The 15,990-nt window shown below is 45.5% G+C and overlaps 1 protein-coding gene and 1 non-coding gene across 2 annotated transcripts; one reads left to right on the forward strand and one right to left on the reverse strand.

The window, feature by feature from the left end:
- Positions 1-13,585: 13,585 nt before the first annotated feature.
- Positions 13,586-15,755, forward strand: LOC125549221 (transcription factor MYB1-like). Its single transcript, XM_048712686.1, has 3 exons — positions 13,586-13,768; positions 14,060-14,189; positions 15,058-15,755. Exons 1-3 carry the CDS (start codon positions 13,636-13,638, stop codon positions 15,584-15,586), a joined length of 792 nt encoding a protein of 263 aa, XP_048568643.1. The 5' UTR covers positions 13,586-13,635; the 3' UTR covers positions 15,587-15,755.
- An 80-nt stretch (positions 15,756-15,835) lies between these two features.
- TRNAK-CUU lies at positions 15,836-15,908 on the reverse strand. The gene has a single exon. It is a non-coding gene; the product is annotated as a tRNA-Lys (tRNA).
- Between the last annotated feature and the right edge of the window lie 82 nt (positions 15,909-15,990).

Here is a 15,990-nt window from a genome sequence, read left to right on the forward strand (position 1 = left end):
TCCTGAAATATCTTGGTGGAGGGTTCTAGATGGTGTTGATAAACTCTAGCATGTAGAATAACTATTTGAAGTTTGAGATATAATAAGTAATAATATTATGGACTGTTGTATGCATTTTAAGTTCATTTACATTTTATTAATTGCCTTGGTGTATAATCATTTGTGTATATTCATGAGCACAAAAACATTGAAAAAAGGTAGGTACAAATCATACTTGAAGAAGATACCCAAACAACAGAAAAGACATTCCTTAAGTGAAAAGTGGCACAATTTGGAGCGCATGCATGTTATTCGTGTGGTGGCCATCGGAAGCTTCATACGGACATTGGAAAACTGGATCAGGGCCCTCCTAAGCCCGTTTCAGGGCCCCAAGGCCCGTTCCACTCTCCCCACTCATTCCACGTCGCTGCCTACCCCTCCTCTCTTCATGTGATGAGCCTCCTCATGTTTGGCCATGTTCCCCGACCTTCGATGCTGAGCTTGTCCCGCCAGCCTCCGAAAGCAATTGCCAACGTCGGAAAGTTGCATTTGAATTGGGGTCGTCCTCCCGGTAGCCTTACCGTCCTAGCTCCGAGCTGACCGACGATGTTCAACATCCCCGTTGGTGCCATCCTAACCATCGCCAAGCCCACCAGTTAGGACACTAATCCCTACCGACTTCGTGAATGGAGGGGCAGTCACTAACTCCCACTATGACCAGCCTTACTATTACCTTGCTCCGACCTCTGAGGCTAGGTGGCGTGTGACTCTCTAGATCCGTACTAGCTTTGACTTGATTATTTTCATAGTAAAACACAAAACGCATAGCACCCCACTGCAAACTCTTACCCCCTCAGTCCTGAGTACTTGCTTAATGCAAAACATGATTAACTAGGATTTGCCACGTATGAAAACATTTGGTCTTATATGTTGATCTTATTCTTTACTACCTCGGTTCCAAAAAAATTGAAGTTTTAGATTTGTCCTAAGCCAAACTTGGCCCCGCTCACAAAGGTTGGGTCCGGCTCGGAGCTTCAGTCGGACTCACAATTCAGGTACAACGCAATCAAGTGGCTCCTTGGACTTGTTTGCAGCCTAGGGAAAGTGTGGAATCGATCACCCTCTGCCAGGCATATACCATGAAGTGCGCTACTCACGGGCATTAAGAGACAACCGAGTGTGTATGGGTAATGATGCATCCAGCTGCATGGTTAAATCTAGAGAGAAAAAAATATGTTTTTGTCCCTCAGGTTCCCCAAAAGTATAGATTTGGTCCCTCAAGATTTTTTGGTATACATTTGGTCCATCAAGTCTTAAAGCCGGATTACTTTGGTCCAAAACCAGATTTTCAGCATGTTGACCGGGTTTGACCATATTGACCAGGTTTGACTGATGCATGGCAAATTAAAAAAATAGCAAAAAAAAGTTCTGCAATTTTGTGGCAACCAAGATGCTTGGGTGCGTGAAATTTTTTATGGTGTTTCGACATCCGAGGAGCTCGTGAAAAAGAAACACTAATTTTGGCTCAAAAAAGCCACAAAAAAATTTGCTAGAGCCCCTCGATGTTACTTACCACAAAAATTTACATGCATCAAGTGCACCCAAGCATGTTGGTTGTCACAAAATTTCAGATTTTTTTAAAATTTACTGTTCATCGGTCAAACATGGTCAAACATGGTGAAACCCTGGTCAACGTGCTCAAAATCTGGTTTTAGACCAAATTTATCCGGTTTTAAGACTTGAAGGACCAAATATATACCAAAAAATCTTGAGGGACCAAGCCGGTACTTTTAGGGAATTTGAGGAAGCAAAAACATACTTTTCTCTTAAATCTATACAAACAGTTGTGATTTGAGGGACGACTTGAAGATGATTTACTTGATCATAGAAAAACATCAACTAATAATTAATAAAATTTGCCAACCGTGTGAGTGCCTTGGGGATTATTCTTAATGGGTGATGCGAAGGGGGTCCGGGGGTGGGGGTGCAAGATTGTGTTATGTTTGAGCGCTGTTAGGTTAGGTGGATAGAGGAGATGTTGTTGCGACGCATATCCAATGTGGATGGCCTCAGATTTCCGTCTTCTTATTTGTAAGCCAATTTATTCGGCGTTTTCAATAATTAGTAATATATGATTGTGTGCATCACTCAATGCTTGGGCCGAGATTTTTTCCCTCATTACAAAAAATAATGGAAGTGCGCTACCAAAAAGGGATCTACACATGAGCTGCCGGCACGCATGTCCCAATCAATCTGACAGTGAGAAAGGGCCGGCAGATCAGTCACTGATCAGTTTTGATTACCGTTCTCTTAACACCTAATTACCACAGTTTCGTTCACACAGCCTCATCTAACCTTCAAATAGCCCCCATCTAGGAACGTCCTACATATACACATGAGCAGCTGAGAACTTCTCTGTCAGGCACATGCACACACCGACACCGAGAGAGAGGCAGAGGCTGCCCCCATCTAGGAACGTCCTACATATGGGGAGGAAGCCATGCTGCTCCAAGGAGGGCCTCAACAGAGGGGCGTGGACGGCAATGGAGGACGAGATACTGGTTTCCTACATCAACGATCACGGCGAGGGCAAGTGGGGAAGCCTTCCCAAACGAGCTGGTAGGTTACAAACACCATCGTCTCTAAGCTTTGCTCTTCTTTGAACATTACATCAATACATTTGTCGATTACGTGTGCGATTTTCTCTAAGTTGATATGATCTCTCCTCCAAACTCTTTCTAGCCATTGCAACTGAAACAAAGAGTGTATGTGTGCGTATGCTTGAAGAAGCAGGTGACTGAAACAAGTAATGCGGCAAGAGAGAGATCACTGGTTTAGCTTTAGCATAGCTTGAGATGGCCGTGTTGACGTCGTGTGAGATGTTGTATGCAGGGCTGAACCGGTGCGGGAAGAGCTGCCGGCTGCGGTAGCTCAACTACCTCCGGCCGGGGATCAAGAGAGGCATTTACATGCATATTCATAATGACAGCTTACTATACATATTGATCGGTTGAACAAGTTAATTTATTTTTATTTGTGGAGGAGTATTATTATTAAAAAAATGAAACGGAGGCAAAAGCTTTGCCTTATCTCATTAATAAAGAAGAAAGGTAACAAGGTCTCAAGGGGGTCATTACTCCTCAACAAATGAGAAAACAAAAGCCTACTCTCGCGACATCAAAGATCCCAAGTGTTTTGCCCCGGCCAGAACCCAAATTTTGGACTCCGCTTTGATATGATCGACCACAACGGTCGGCATCGTAGCTTTCTTTTGAAACACCCTCGCATTCCTCTCGTTCCACAACTCCCATGATACAAGCATTAGAAGAGAGGACATGGCCTTCCTCTTGTGGCCTCGTCCAAGGACAGTCTTCTCCCACCATTGCTTGACCGTTGGGATCCCAGCCCAGGCGGCGACATCCAACTCCTGAACGTCGAGCCAACACTTAACCACATTCCAAATGCGTGTGGAGAACCTACAATCCAAGAGGAAGTGTGCCGCCGTCTCAGGCTCCCTCTTACAGAGTTGACATAAGTTACAATTTGGCCATCCTCTCCTCTGAAGCCGATCCGCCGTCCAAATCCGATTCATGGTGACAAGCCACGCAAATAATTTGCACTTGGGAGGCCCCCAATTACCCCAGACGACCCGTGTCATGTTGGAGGTCACAGTCCCCTCAAATTGCGTCTTGTAGGCCGAGGGTGAGGAGTAAACTCCATTGGCCGTGAGGTTCCATACTATGCCATCCGCCCTATCATCATGCAGCTGTATGTGCCGAATCCTCTCCCAAAGTGCGCAAAAATTCTCAATATGCCGCACCGTTAGTCCGTCAGTCATATTGATCCATTGGATCCAATTACGGTCCTGGAGGGCATCCCTACCGACTTGTTATTGTTAAGATCGCAAAAATGGATGGAGCTATATCTTTGGGCTTCTTTCTTCCCTCCAGCCAAGGGGAGTGCCAAAACTTCGCCTTCCGGGCATCCCCCACAGTGATAGTTGAGGAAGCATAGAAAAGCTCTCTATCCGTCGAGTCACATGGGTTTCCCATGTCCACCCAGGCTCTATCTGGCTCTTTCCACTCGTACCAGAGCCACCTCAATCGCAAAGCTCGTGCATACATATTCAGGTCAAGGACACCCAAGACACCAAGCCCCTTCAGTCTGCATACAAGCCTCCAGCTGACCTTGCATTGCCCACCGGATACTTTATCAGATCCAGCCCATAGAAAGCCCTCTCAATCTTCTTGAGGGCGCCAATTGTGCTCTCTGGCAGCTTAACTGTAGTACCATGAAAGGTTGCCTGGGCCGTGAGGACAGATTTAACCAGCTCCGTGCACCCAATAGCCGTGATAAAACGGCCTTGCCAAGGCACAAGCTTTCCAACGACCTTGTCCACTAAGTGTTGTAGGTCAATCTTCCTGAGTCGGTAAACCGACAGCAAAAGGCCAAGGTAGCGCATGGGGAAGGCCGAGCGCGTGGCCGGGAAGCTCTCGGGCACGTCGTCGAGGTTGATACCATCACACCTGATAGGCGTGATGGTGCTCTTCTCCAAGTTTGTCACCAGGCCGGTGACCTCCCCAAAATTAGCCAGGATGGAAGTGAGCTATTGTATGTCCTCCTTAAAGGGCGCCACAAAGATTGCCGCATCGTCAGCATACAAAGAGGTGCACACGTGGGTGGTCCTGCCGCCGATCTGCTTCACCTTACCCTACCTAGTGGAGGATGCTCTGGATGGGATCAATGGCGAGGACAAATAGCAGAGGGGATAAAGGATCACCTTGTTGAAGTCCACCACGATGCAAGATGGGCTCGCCCGACACACCATTTAGAAGGACTCTAGAAGATGAAGATCGAAGCAGGGCGGCAACCATGTCTCTAGACCGGACTAGGAATCTGCGGCGGCGGAGAAGGTTCAACAAATAGTCCCATCTAACCGAATCAAATGCCTTTCTGATGTCGAGCTTGAAAACATGGTAGGCTTCTTCAACCGATGAATCCTTATAGCAATATTTCGCACGTACATGAAATTGTCATGTATACTTCTAGACTTGATGAAGGCACTCTGCGAGCGGGATACCAGAGTGTTCATGAAAGGAGCCAGACGGGAAGCCATCATTTTTGATACAATCTTGGCTACCATATGGATGAGGCTGATGTGCCGGAAGTCTGACATGCTCTCCGCACCGTCCTTCTTCAGAAGGAGCACAATATTGGTCATGTTGGCCCACTGGAAGTGCTTGGTGTGCAAGTCACCGAAACTATTGATGACAACCATGACGTCTCCTTTGATAACCTCCCAACAAGCTTGAAAGAATGCCCTTGTGAATCCATCGGGCCCCGGTGCCTTGTCCTTTGGCATGTCCCCTATAGCGTCAAGAACCTCTCTCTCAGAAAACGGGTCAGCCAGGCTAGACAGATCACACTAACTGAAGGTGATGTTGTCCCTGTTCAAGTCCTTCCGTGGCCATGCCTTCTTGCCCAGCATGGCAGAGAAGTGCTCCTGGGCCACCTTCGCCTTATCCTCATGGATGTTTGCCCAGCCCGCTGTAATCCGCGGCCTACGAATGAAGTTCTTCCTCATCCTCCCATTCACCTTGATGTGAAAGAATCGCGTGTTTGCGTCGTCCTCCTTCAAATTTTTAATTCTCGAAGATTGCTTCTTTCGTGCCCTCTCGAGGACCACGAACCTGATCACCCTCCTCTTTAGCCTCTTCCTCAGGTCCCGCTCGTCAGGCAACAAAGGCCGCAAATCCATAGCCACATCCAGCCTCAAAATGACCTCCGGGGCCATAGCAAGTTGCAGCTTGGCACCGGAAAAAAAAAACCGTTGCTCCATCTCCTCAAAGCGACCCCCACGCACCGGAGCTCTTCGGCAAGGACCCGGCATGGCTCCGTGTGTGGAGTAGGCTTGGCCCACACGTCCACCGCCACCTTCCCGAAGCCGGGAAGTTCGATCTAGAAATTCTCAAACTTAAAATTTTGTGGTCTTTTAGACCCTATGTCACTTGTAAGGAATAATGGGCAGTGGTATGAAAGGGAAGTTGCCATGGCTGAGAGGGCGTGAGAGCCAAACTGAATATCCCAATCTGGGTTGCAGAAAAAACTATCAAGCTTGCAAAGAGTGGGGTCAATGCATTCGTTGCTCCATGTGAACTTCCGATTTTGCAAATGAATTTCCTTTAGCTCCCAGCCCTGCAGGGTGTTTCGTAAACGATTTATGCGTGAGATATTTGCACTCCTCTTGTTCTTGTCCCTTGCCCGGTAGATTTGGTTAAAATCCCCATTTATGAGCCATTTGACCCCGGCCACCGGCTTTTGCCCGAGCCACTTCGCAAAGAACTCGTCCTTCCTGTTGGCGACAATAGGCACGTACACCTTGGTGAGCTTCAAGGAGATGTCTGAGTTTACAATCGAAATGGTGGCCGAAGGTGGAACTCTCCCCGAGAGATGTCCGAGGCGTTGATGATGTCTTCGGTCCAAAGCAAGATGATGCCCCCCGGTACCCACGGCAGGTAAGGTAGCGAAATTCTTGAGCTTGAAGCCTCCAATGTATGCAGTAGTCGTGGCGTCATGCACTGCCAATTTGGACACCTGAATGCATAAAAGGTTGCACTGGGAAGTAATGATGGCCTCATGTATAGTAGTCCTGCGATCCAGACAGTTGAACCCCCTCACGTTCCAACTGATGATTCTGAGGTTGTGTTCTACCATGCAGAGGTAGCAGACTTCAGGGAAAACAGACCGGTCACCGCGGATGCGCCTCCCATCAAGGGAAGGAGGAGGGAATGAAACATGAGGGAGTAGCACATATCCGCAAACAGAAGCAGTAACGACTTGAGACTGTGGTGTTGAACAACAGCGACAACATTCCAACATGACACACACACACACACACGTACAGAGGGGATTCTGGACTGAACTAACATGGAGAAACAAAGGTACTCAGGTAGATAGCTAGAACACAACTAACGACTATCCCACGATCAGACCGCGGCCGTGGCGTCCAGTTGCCCAGACGCCTCATGGTCCAGACCCTCAGCCCCACCATGCTCAAGGAGGCCATCTTCAACTGTTGTGGCCAGGTCACAGTCAAGGAGGAAGAGAGCCCGCAGCGCGCTGACAGCAGTGGGGGGAGCTGCCCTTGGAACAGCTGGGCGAACTTCGCAATCGCGTCTTCAGTCTTTTGGTTCCCTTCGTGCACAATCCCAACCTGCCGGTACAGGATCTTCTCGGCCATGAGCGCCACCGGCGTGCCTCTGTTCTTGGCGTGAAGCCTAGCAATTCGCCTGCTCGGGGAGAAACCTGGAGCCAGTGTCTAGCGACGCGCATTTGGCCTCTCCTGTCGGGAGAAAGGCGGCGTACGGAGCAGGCCTTGGGATGAACATCGGAGTGGAGTGCCGCGCCCCCCCCGTGGCGAGGATGTGTAGGGTAACGCAGCAGAAAACAAAAATTTCCGACCTACGCACCAGCCCAGGACCACTATGAAGACTGCATACAAGGTTTGGTCTTTTTCGTTACCGACTCGTAGCGCAGTGAGAAGTAGAGTCGATGATAATCGGCGGTGCAGATCCCCGCAGTTAGGATTTACAACCTCCCAACCGCGAGAATGTATACCCTCATCTGCCCCTCGGACAGTCCCCCGAACGGTGTCGCGGACAGCTCTTCGGGAGGACCTTCGAAACTCGGACGGTCACTCGAACAGCCCTTCGGGAGGCACTCTCGAACTAAGACCGAAACTATGATCTCTCTACAGAGTTGCACACATATGGTGTCATCTATCCAGCAGGGCTTCGCCGTCCAGAACTAGTTCCCATCAGAACCGAGACAGCCTTTCGGCTCTACGAAACTATTTCGCGGGGAGGGGGGAGAAGCCAGATCATTGCAATGGCACTTGTATGTGAGAAAGAGTGTGTCTTTAAGCAGCCCCCTCCACCACTATTTATAGGCCAAGCCCAACGGTGGCTTCTCTAAGAAGCCAAGGGGATAATACCAAAAGGCCCTCAAGGTGGCTTCGACAAGAAGCCAAGCAAAAAAGCACTTTCACTATTCATGATGACATTTTCAGCGTCCATTCGAATTGAAAATATTTATGTGGGCTCAGAAAATTTCCAGTACCCACTAAAATAATTTTCAACGCGTTCCGAAACAATTTCGGTTTAGTGATTTTCATCTGTGAAAAGCAAACAAGAATGCGTTTTCACTATTCATGAAGACAATTTTTCGCGTCCATTAAATCTGAAAATATTTCTGTGGGTCTTAGAATAATTCCAGTACCCACTAAAATGATTTTGGATTCGTTCTGAAACAATTTCAGATTAGTGAATTTCATCTGTGAAAAAATAACCAAAGCGGTACCGGCAGCTCCGAAACATTTTCGGTTTTTATCCCGAAAATTTCCCAGAAGTTTCCAGAATAATTCTGGCACCCTCCAAGAATTATCAGGTGTGTTCCGAAACCAATTTGACTTAATGGTATATCCCGAAACAACTTTTCGGTTTTGTGAAACTATTACGCTATTCTCTCTCTGGAACTCTTCCATTGTCTCCGAAACTTTTTCGGCAAATTTCTCTCAGACTTCCTGTCTAGTATTCAGCAGATATATGACCCTTAAGCGTGTGACCCTATAGGTTCGGTGAAGCATAGACATGACCGGAACACTTTCCGATCAATGATCAACATCGGAGCCGTGGGCACCCATATTGACCCCTATACCCACACGAATGAATATTCGAGTGAACCTCTAGTTGCCGTATGCTATTCATGTTGCTTCGTGATATGTTACAAATACCCGAGGTGAGATTTACTTGCATCCCCGTGGATCAATAACTTGTCGACTATGCTAGTTACTTCGTTACCGGTTTTGTTCTCTTTTCTCGTTCCCGTGTTCCGGCATCCCTGTGATCAAATCACAAAGTGTCTGACCAGACGATGGCGGATACCATAACACCGAGAGGGCCCAGAGATATCTCTCCATCGTCGGAGGAGCAAATCCCAATCTTGGGCTATCAAGTTACTTGACACACTTTTCCATGAACCCATAAGCCGTCGTAATAGCCACCCATTTACGGATGATGTTTAACAAACCCCAAAGTTCATGTAGCAAGTATGAAGAAAATCGATACTCTCATGGTCTAAGGAATTATGCAAACATTAACTATCTCTTTGTTATTATCCATTAACTTGTGACGAATGTATCTCATAACAAAACATCAATTTGGGTCGATTCAACACAAATGTTCTTCTAACATTGTGCTCTCAAAGTTGATGGCATAGACATGCCCATGATTAGGAAAACAGAACCATCATGCAACACTTGAGCTAGTCTTAGAGGCCAGACTAGGAATACATTTTACCATTTATTATTCCACACGTGCATATGATTCTTCCTCCGAGCCTCGTGGTTACTGCAGACTCGAGAACCATAGCAGTTGTATCATGGAACATAAACATAATTATGAACTTGGAGATAAATAATATCATTTATTATTGCCTCTAGGGCATATCTCCTACAGGATGGGTGCCGTGTCAGATGGCTCGTCCTCCATGAACATCACCGGGGTAGCAGCAGGGATGTGCAGGGGAGGTTCTTTGGCAGTCTTGATCAACAACAGCGTCAGGTGTGAGGGGCGCGCCCGGACTTGCAAGTATTATTATTAATTAGTCACGGTTATTTGACAAACAGATTGCTATTAAACACCAAGGGTGATAAGCTTTTCGTTGGGGTTTCATTTTCTTTTTCCCTACATGGAAGATAAAGATGTATGATCAGACAAAGTAGGCCAAAACCTAAATGAATATAGGATCCAGTTATCATGATCACCTGTACACCTACTATCCATATGAGTCAGCATACATTTTTCCCAATTTAGCCATGATTGAAGAAAAGAACAACTGCTTGTTGAAAGTTATTATTCTTTTTTTCTTTCTTTTAGTTTTCTATTATTTCTCATTTCTTTTTTTAGTTTTTTTCCTTTCCATTTTTCCATTCAGTTTATCTGTATCTTTTTTATACACAAACATTACTAAAAACTTGTCATTAATATATTATAAATACATGATTAATATCTTTACATTTGTTGATGAATTTTTTACAAATATGTAGTTAATATTTTTCAAATAATACATAATGTATTTTTCTCACGCATGAAGTTTTTATAAAACATGTGATGACCAATATTTAAAATACACAATAGGTTAAATACGTGATGAGCATTTTTACATGAATTTTTTTTCTTGCAGTGATATAACGTTTTCCATTTTCAAAACTTATTTTCCTATTATTTAAACTGTTTCTTGACATCCATAATAAAATATGGTTTTTTGAATAGAAATAGAAATCAAGCACTGTGTAGGGGTTTACCTCCGAGAAGCGCCCTAACATGGATAGAAACTCGTTCCTTGTTACCATAGTGTCTAAACACTTATTTCGGGACCTACTACCTGAGATCCTCGGATTTAGCTCATAACTCTTCATGACCGAAGAGATTCTTCAGCTTCTTGTTATGGGCAAAAAGGTCGGCGCCACCATCCATGAGCTCCACCACATGATTTATTTTTGTTTGATTTAACATCACGGTCATGATGGCTGAACGGACATGCTCTCTTCAAGACTTTTGTCAAAGTGAAGAAAGAGAATATCTCTGATGTGTCGGATTAGACCGAACGAGAAATTAGATTGACTTAGTTAAAATCAAATATTTTCTTCGTAATCTCCTCTCCATATATTTGTACTAATTTTTTATACTTCCTTTTAAATTGCTTTCTTATTAATTAAATTTCATGTTATTAATCACATGTTCATTAGATACTATTTATAAGCTATAATAATACCTTTTATGTTTAATGTTGTGACTAGTTGAGTCAAAGATTAAGATGAAATTTCATATTATGTTTGTATAATGTCTATAATTTATTTAACAAACGTGTGCCCAACAGTAAATATTTTTTTCAAAAAAAATGTGTTAGTTTTAAATAACCTCTGAAGTTTTTTTTTGATCAGTAACTTTATTCCACAGATGATTGCCATATCGTTTACAATATTTGGAAGAATAAAGTCAGGGGGAGAAGAATCCCAAAACTCTGAAATTCTAGTGCTAAAGCAGTGTTTTGCCATAATGTACATGTTAGTTTTAAATAACCTCTAAAGTTTATTTATTATATGAGCTTCACCCTAACTATAATGGAAGTAAAAAATATATAATATAATACCACTATGCTCTATGGATTACTTTGTGGCATTTCCATGAATTTTCGTGTGTTTTTTCTTATGTGTTTATATGAATATCCTGAAATATCTTGGTGGAGGGTTCTAGACGGTGTTGATAAACTCTAGTATGTAGAATAACTATTTGAAGTTTGAGATAAGAACTAATACTATTATGGCTTGGTGTATGGTTTTCAACTTTGTTACATTTTGTTAATTTCCTCAGTGCATAATTATTTTTGTATATTCATGATCACAAAAAAGGTAGGTACAAATCATAGTTAAAGAAGATACTCGAATATAAGAAAAGACATTCCCCAAGAGAAAAGCGACGCAATTTGGAGCACATGCACATTATTCATGTCGTCCCGAATTTGTTTGGTCAGCCGATGTTTTGAATTTGACCTCAATTTGATGGGATAGACCCTTCTGCGGTGGCCATTGGAAACCTCGCCAGGGCCCTAAAAAACTCAGTTAACGCCCACCTAAGCCTGTTTGGGCCATTGAGGCCTACCCCCCTCTCCTCACTCATTCCACAGGGAGCGAAAAGGAAGGTAACTACCACCATCGCAACTACGTTGTGACACACGTAGCTATATTCGCACCCAAACCGTAGTCTTGAATTAAAATATTATGTCTGTTTCTAAGGAAACAATCATAAAGTGGTTTATTTGAACAACCAATGCGAAGTTAAAAACGGTAGATAAAAATGTACTAAAATAAATTGGTGGTACTTGAATAATTAAGATGTTCTCGGGGTTTAGAGTCATCACTAATAGTATGATCTACATAAGATATGCAAATGCATAGTTCTAGGTTCGCATAACTAAGCCACCTTGCATTATTTCTGTAAGTGGGCAGAGCCTAGTACAACATACGTGCATACGTGCATCAGCCACATATCACACACGTCAGCACCATTCCTCCCCACATTCATGTTATGGAAACAACAATTAAGGGTCTTCCTGTGGACCCTACCAATGGGCGGCCTCCATTATTCCCCTATAAAATGATCAAAGAAGGAAGGGAGGATATTACTTTCACCTCTTCACCTCCATTTACAACCATCACATGGGTTTAGCGGGGTCTTAAGGAGGGAGGTAACTTCTATCACCGCAATATCTCTACTCCTCGCTTCATCTGGATAGTAATATCCTTCATGTCCAAATAGGCATATGTTGAGTGGTGTGTGTGTGTGTGTGGCCTCTATGGGTCTCCTTTGTGAATCCTCCACCTACCCCTTCATCCAAGGGCACTATGGGAGCAAAATCCTCTCCCAATACCTCCCTTGGTCGCCAAGGATCGTGTAGGAACAAACCTGACGAAATCATTGAAGAATTGCAGAAGTTGTGTCTGATTTCACAGCCTTCATAGGCTGGTACTAGTGCTGATACGACCTGGCATGGTCGTGCCATGTGTCGTCTGTTCTTCTGGAGTCTGCATGTGCAATTTCATATTTAGGTTGTCATTTCTTCATGCAAACTCTGATTTTGGGTGTTCTTGTGCTCCTTGGATTTGTCTTGTAATGCCCGATACACCCATAGTGTTGGGTCTTAACTTTGGACATTTTGGAAAATATCAAAATATCCAACTCTTCAGAGGGTTGGCAGGCTAGTAGAGTGGTGGATGGAATTATGGTGACAGACATTTTAGATGTATTTTCTCTAGGTGAAAACTCATAACCATGCATTTTGGCTCGATTAGGCAGCATTGACATCCGCGCATTGTTACCTTGTTGAAGTTGTTGGTTCGAAGAGGGGTGATAGCCTTTGGTCTGGCATCTGGTTGGACCAGCCAACATCGGCGCGTGAGCGACAGTTCCTTCTTGAAGATGTTGACTTGGGCGTTGCATCCTTTTCATGCTGATGTGTCATCGTAGGTTTGACAGTATGATTGAAGATGTCGTGGCACGAGGCATATCCTATGTGGATGGCCTTGGATTTTATTGTCTTCTTTGTAAGCCAATATGTTCAGCATTTTCAATAATGAGTAATAAATGTCTGTGTGCATCGCTCAATGCAGAGGCAGATGGTTTTTCCTCTTTTCAAAAAATAATAGAAGTGCGCTGCTAAAAGGGATCTACAGATGAGCTGCTTGCACGCATGTCACTATCAATCAGACATGAGTTTTTTGGAAGAAAAAAATCCTAATTTTTCGAATGCAGGAGTTTTTTGAAAAAAAAATCAAATTTTTCAAATTTACTGTTCACTGTGTGGGTGCACCGAAGTTGGGTGCAGCCACTATTTTCCCATCAGACAATGAGAAAGGGCCAGCGGATAAGTTTAGATTACCGTTCACTTAACACCTAATTACTAGGGTTTCGTTCACACAACCTCATCTAACCTTCAAATAGCCCCCCATCTAGGAACGTCCTACATATACACATGAACAGCTGAGCGCTCCTCTGTCAGACACATGCACACACCGACACCGAGAGAGGGGCAGGGGATATGGGGAGGAAGCCATGCTGCGCCAAGGAGGGCCTGAACAGAGGGGCGTGGACGGCAATGGAGGACGACATCCTGGTCTCCTACATCAACGATCACGGCGAGGGCAAGTGGGGAAGCCTTCCCAAACGAGCTGGTAGGTTACAAACACCATCGTATCTAGTCTTTTGCTCTTCTCCGAACATTGCATCAATACATACATTTATCGATTATGCGTGCGATTTTCTCTTAGTTGACCGATCTCTCCTCCAAGCTCTTTCTAGCCATTGCAACTGAAACAAAGAGTGTATGTGTGCGTATGCTTGAAGAAGCCAGGTGGCTGAAACAAGGAATGCGGCAAGAGAGAGGGCAGGGGGACATCACTAGTTTAGCATAGCTCGAGATGGTCGTGTTGAGTTGTTAACGGCGTGTGAGATGTTGTGTGCAGGGCTGAATCGCTGCGGTAAGAGCTGCCGGCTGCGGTGGCTCAACTACCTCCGGCCGGGGATCAAGAGAGGCAACATCTCCGACGACGAAGAGGAGCTCATCGTCAGGCTCCACGGGCTCCTAGGCAACAGGTGCACATCTATGTTGTTTTCCTTTCATTTGCATCGTGCACATTTTCCGTTGTGTAGATGATCAAGCATTGTATATTGTTGTTTACTTACACTTACACTTACACTTGCATTTACATGCATATTCCTAATGTAATACGTAGTATAAGTGTGAACGAAGATGTACAAGTCGGTCTTTGGTCGTGAAGGAGTATTAATTACTCACACTTGCTTGACAAAATTTAGTATTAGTAATAAACACCAAGGTCATGCTAATACCTTTCCGTTGGAATTTCATTTTCCTTTTCCCTACATGGGAGACAGAGAGAGATGTATGATCAGACAAAGTAGGCCAATGCCTGCTAAATGAATATAGGATCCAGTTATCATGATCACCTGTACACACCTACTATCCATATCAGTCAGCGTGCATGTTCCCAATTCAGCCATGCCCGAAGAAAAGAACAACCTCTTGCTGACAGCCTGAATGCGTGTCCCTAGCCCCAAGAGGTAAACGAGTTATTCGGTCAGCAAAGTTGATGATGACATGCATTCATTCATGCATGCATGCATGCACAACCACTCTGATCTACTACAACAATCTACACCATAACTTGAAAAGGCTCCCATGGCGCTAGGTCTAGAACGAAATGCCACTCCCTCCCGGATTTGGCACAACAACCACTGCTAATCGATCTACACCATGACTTGGAAAAGGCTCTGACCTACAACAACCACGCACTCTGTCAGACTGTCACATATGCAGAAGCTGCAGCTAACCTTGTCAGGCGCAAGTAAATAGGGCCGGCTAGAATTCGCTACTGCTAATCAATTGCAGGTGCTTACTAATTCAGGGTCAGCATGTGATAACAGTTGACGTGGCCCGTGGCAGGTGGTCGCTGATCGCGGGGCGGCTGCCGGGGCGAACAGACAATGAGATCAAGAACTACTGGAACACCACCCTGAGCAAGAGGATGCTGCAGTCCCACGGCGCCGGCTGCTCCAACCAGCCGCAGGCCAAGCCGCCGCCGCCGCTGCAGGCCGGCGGCGAGGCGCAGGCCCCGGCCGAGGGCACGAGCAGCCCGATCCGGACCAAGGCGCTGCGGTGCACCACCACGGTGCTGGCGGCAGCAGAGGGGTTTCACGAGCAGGGGCGTGCGGCGCCGGAGCACGTCGCCGAGGAGGATCAGCTGGGGGACTGCCTGTCGATCGGCTCGATCGACCTTGATCTGGAGGGCATCGAGCTGGGCTTCATGATGAGCCCGTGGAGCGGCGGCGGTGCCGACAGCCTGGGCGGTCAGCATTTCGGTGCTCCCGGGACTGGGGATGATGATCTGGAGGAGCTGCTCGGGCTGGGCGTGGCCGGAGGAGACGGCGACGGCCATGGCGGACTCGGGGACCTGGAATTGGCGTGGCTTTGATGAACGGGCGTAATGGTCAAAATGTCAAATGTGTTTGGCGTGAATAATATAGTTACGTGTAGTAAATTACGACTTTGCATACCTCAGTTCATCATATGTGTAACAAATTACAGGTTGGTGCTGTAAATAAAGTGCTGCTGCCAAATAAGCTGGAGTGCCTTGGTCTCGGTTTCGGCCATCATTCCTGAACTGCGCATGGAAATCGATTCGTTGAGAGTATAAATAAAAGGAACGAAATAAAAATACCAGCGCCCACCGTGGGGCTCGAACCCACGACCACAAGGTTAAGAGCCTTGCGCTCTACCAACTGAGCTAGACGGGCTGATGGTCATTTCATTTTTATTTACTTTTACCTCTTCAACCCAGTGCGTGTACAGAAGGTAACACACCATTCAACCACCTCA

The sequence above is a fragment of the Triticum urartu genome, chromosome 3 (genome assembly GCF_003073215.2).
Source record: "Triticum urartu cultivar G1812 chromosome 3, Tu2.1, whole genome shotgun sequence".
NCBI lineage: Eukaryota > Viridiplantae > Streptophyta > Magnoliopsida > Poales > Poaceae > Triticum > Triticum urartu.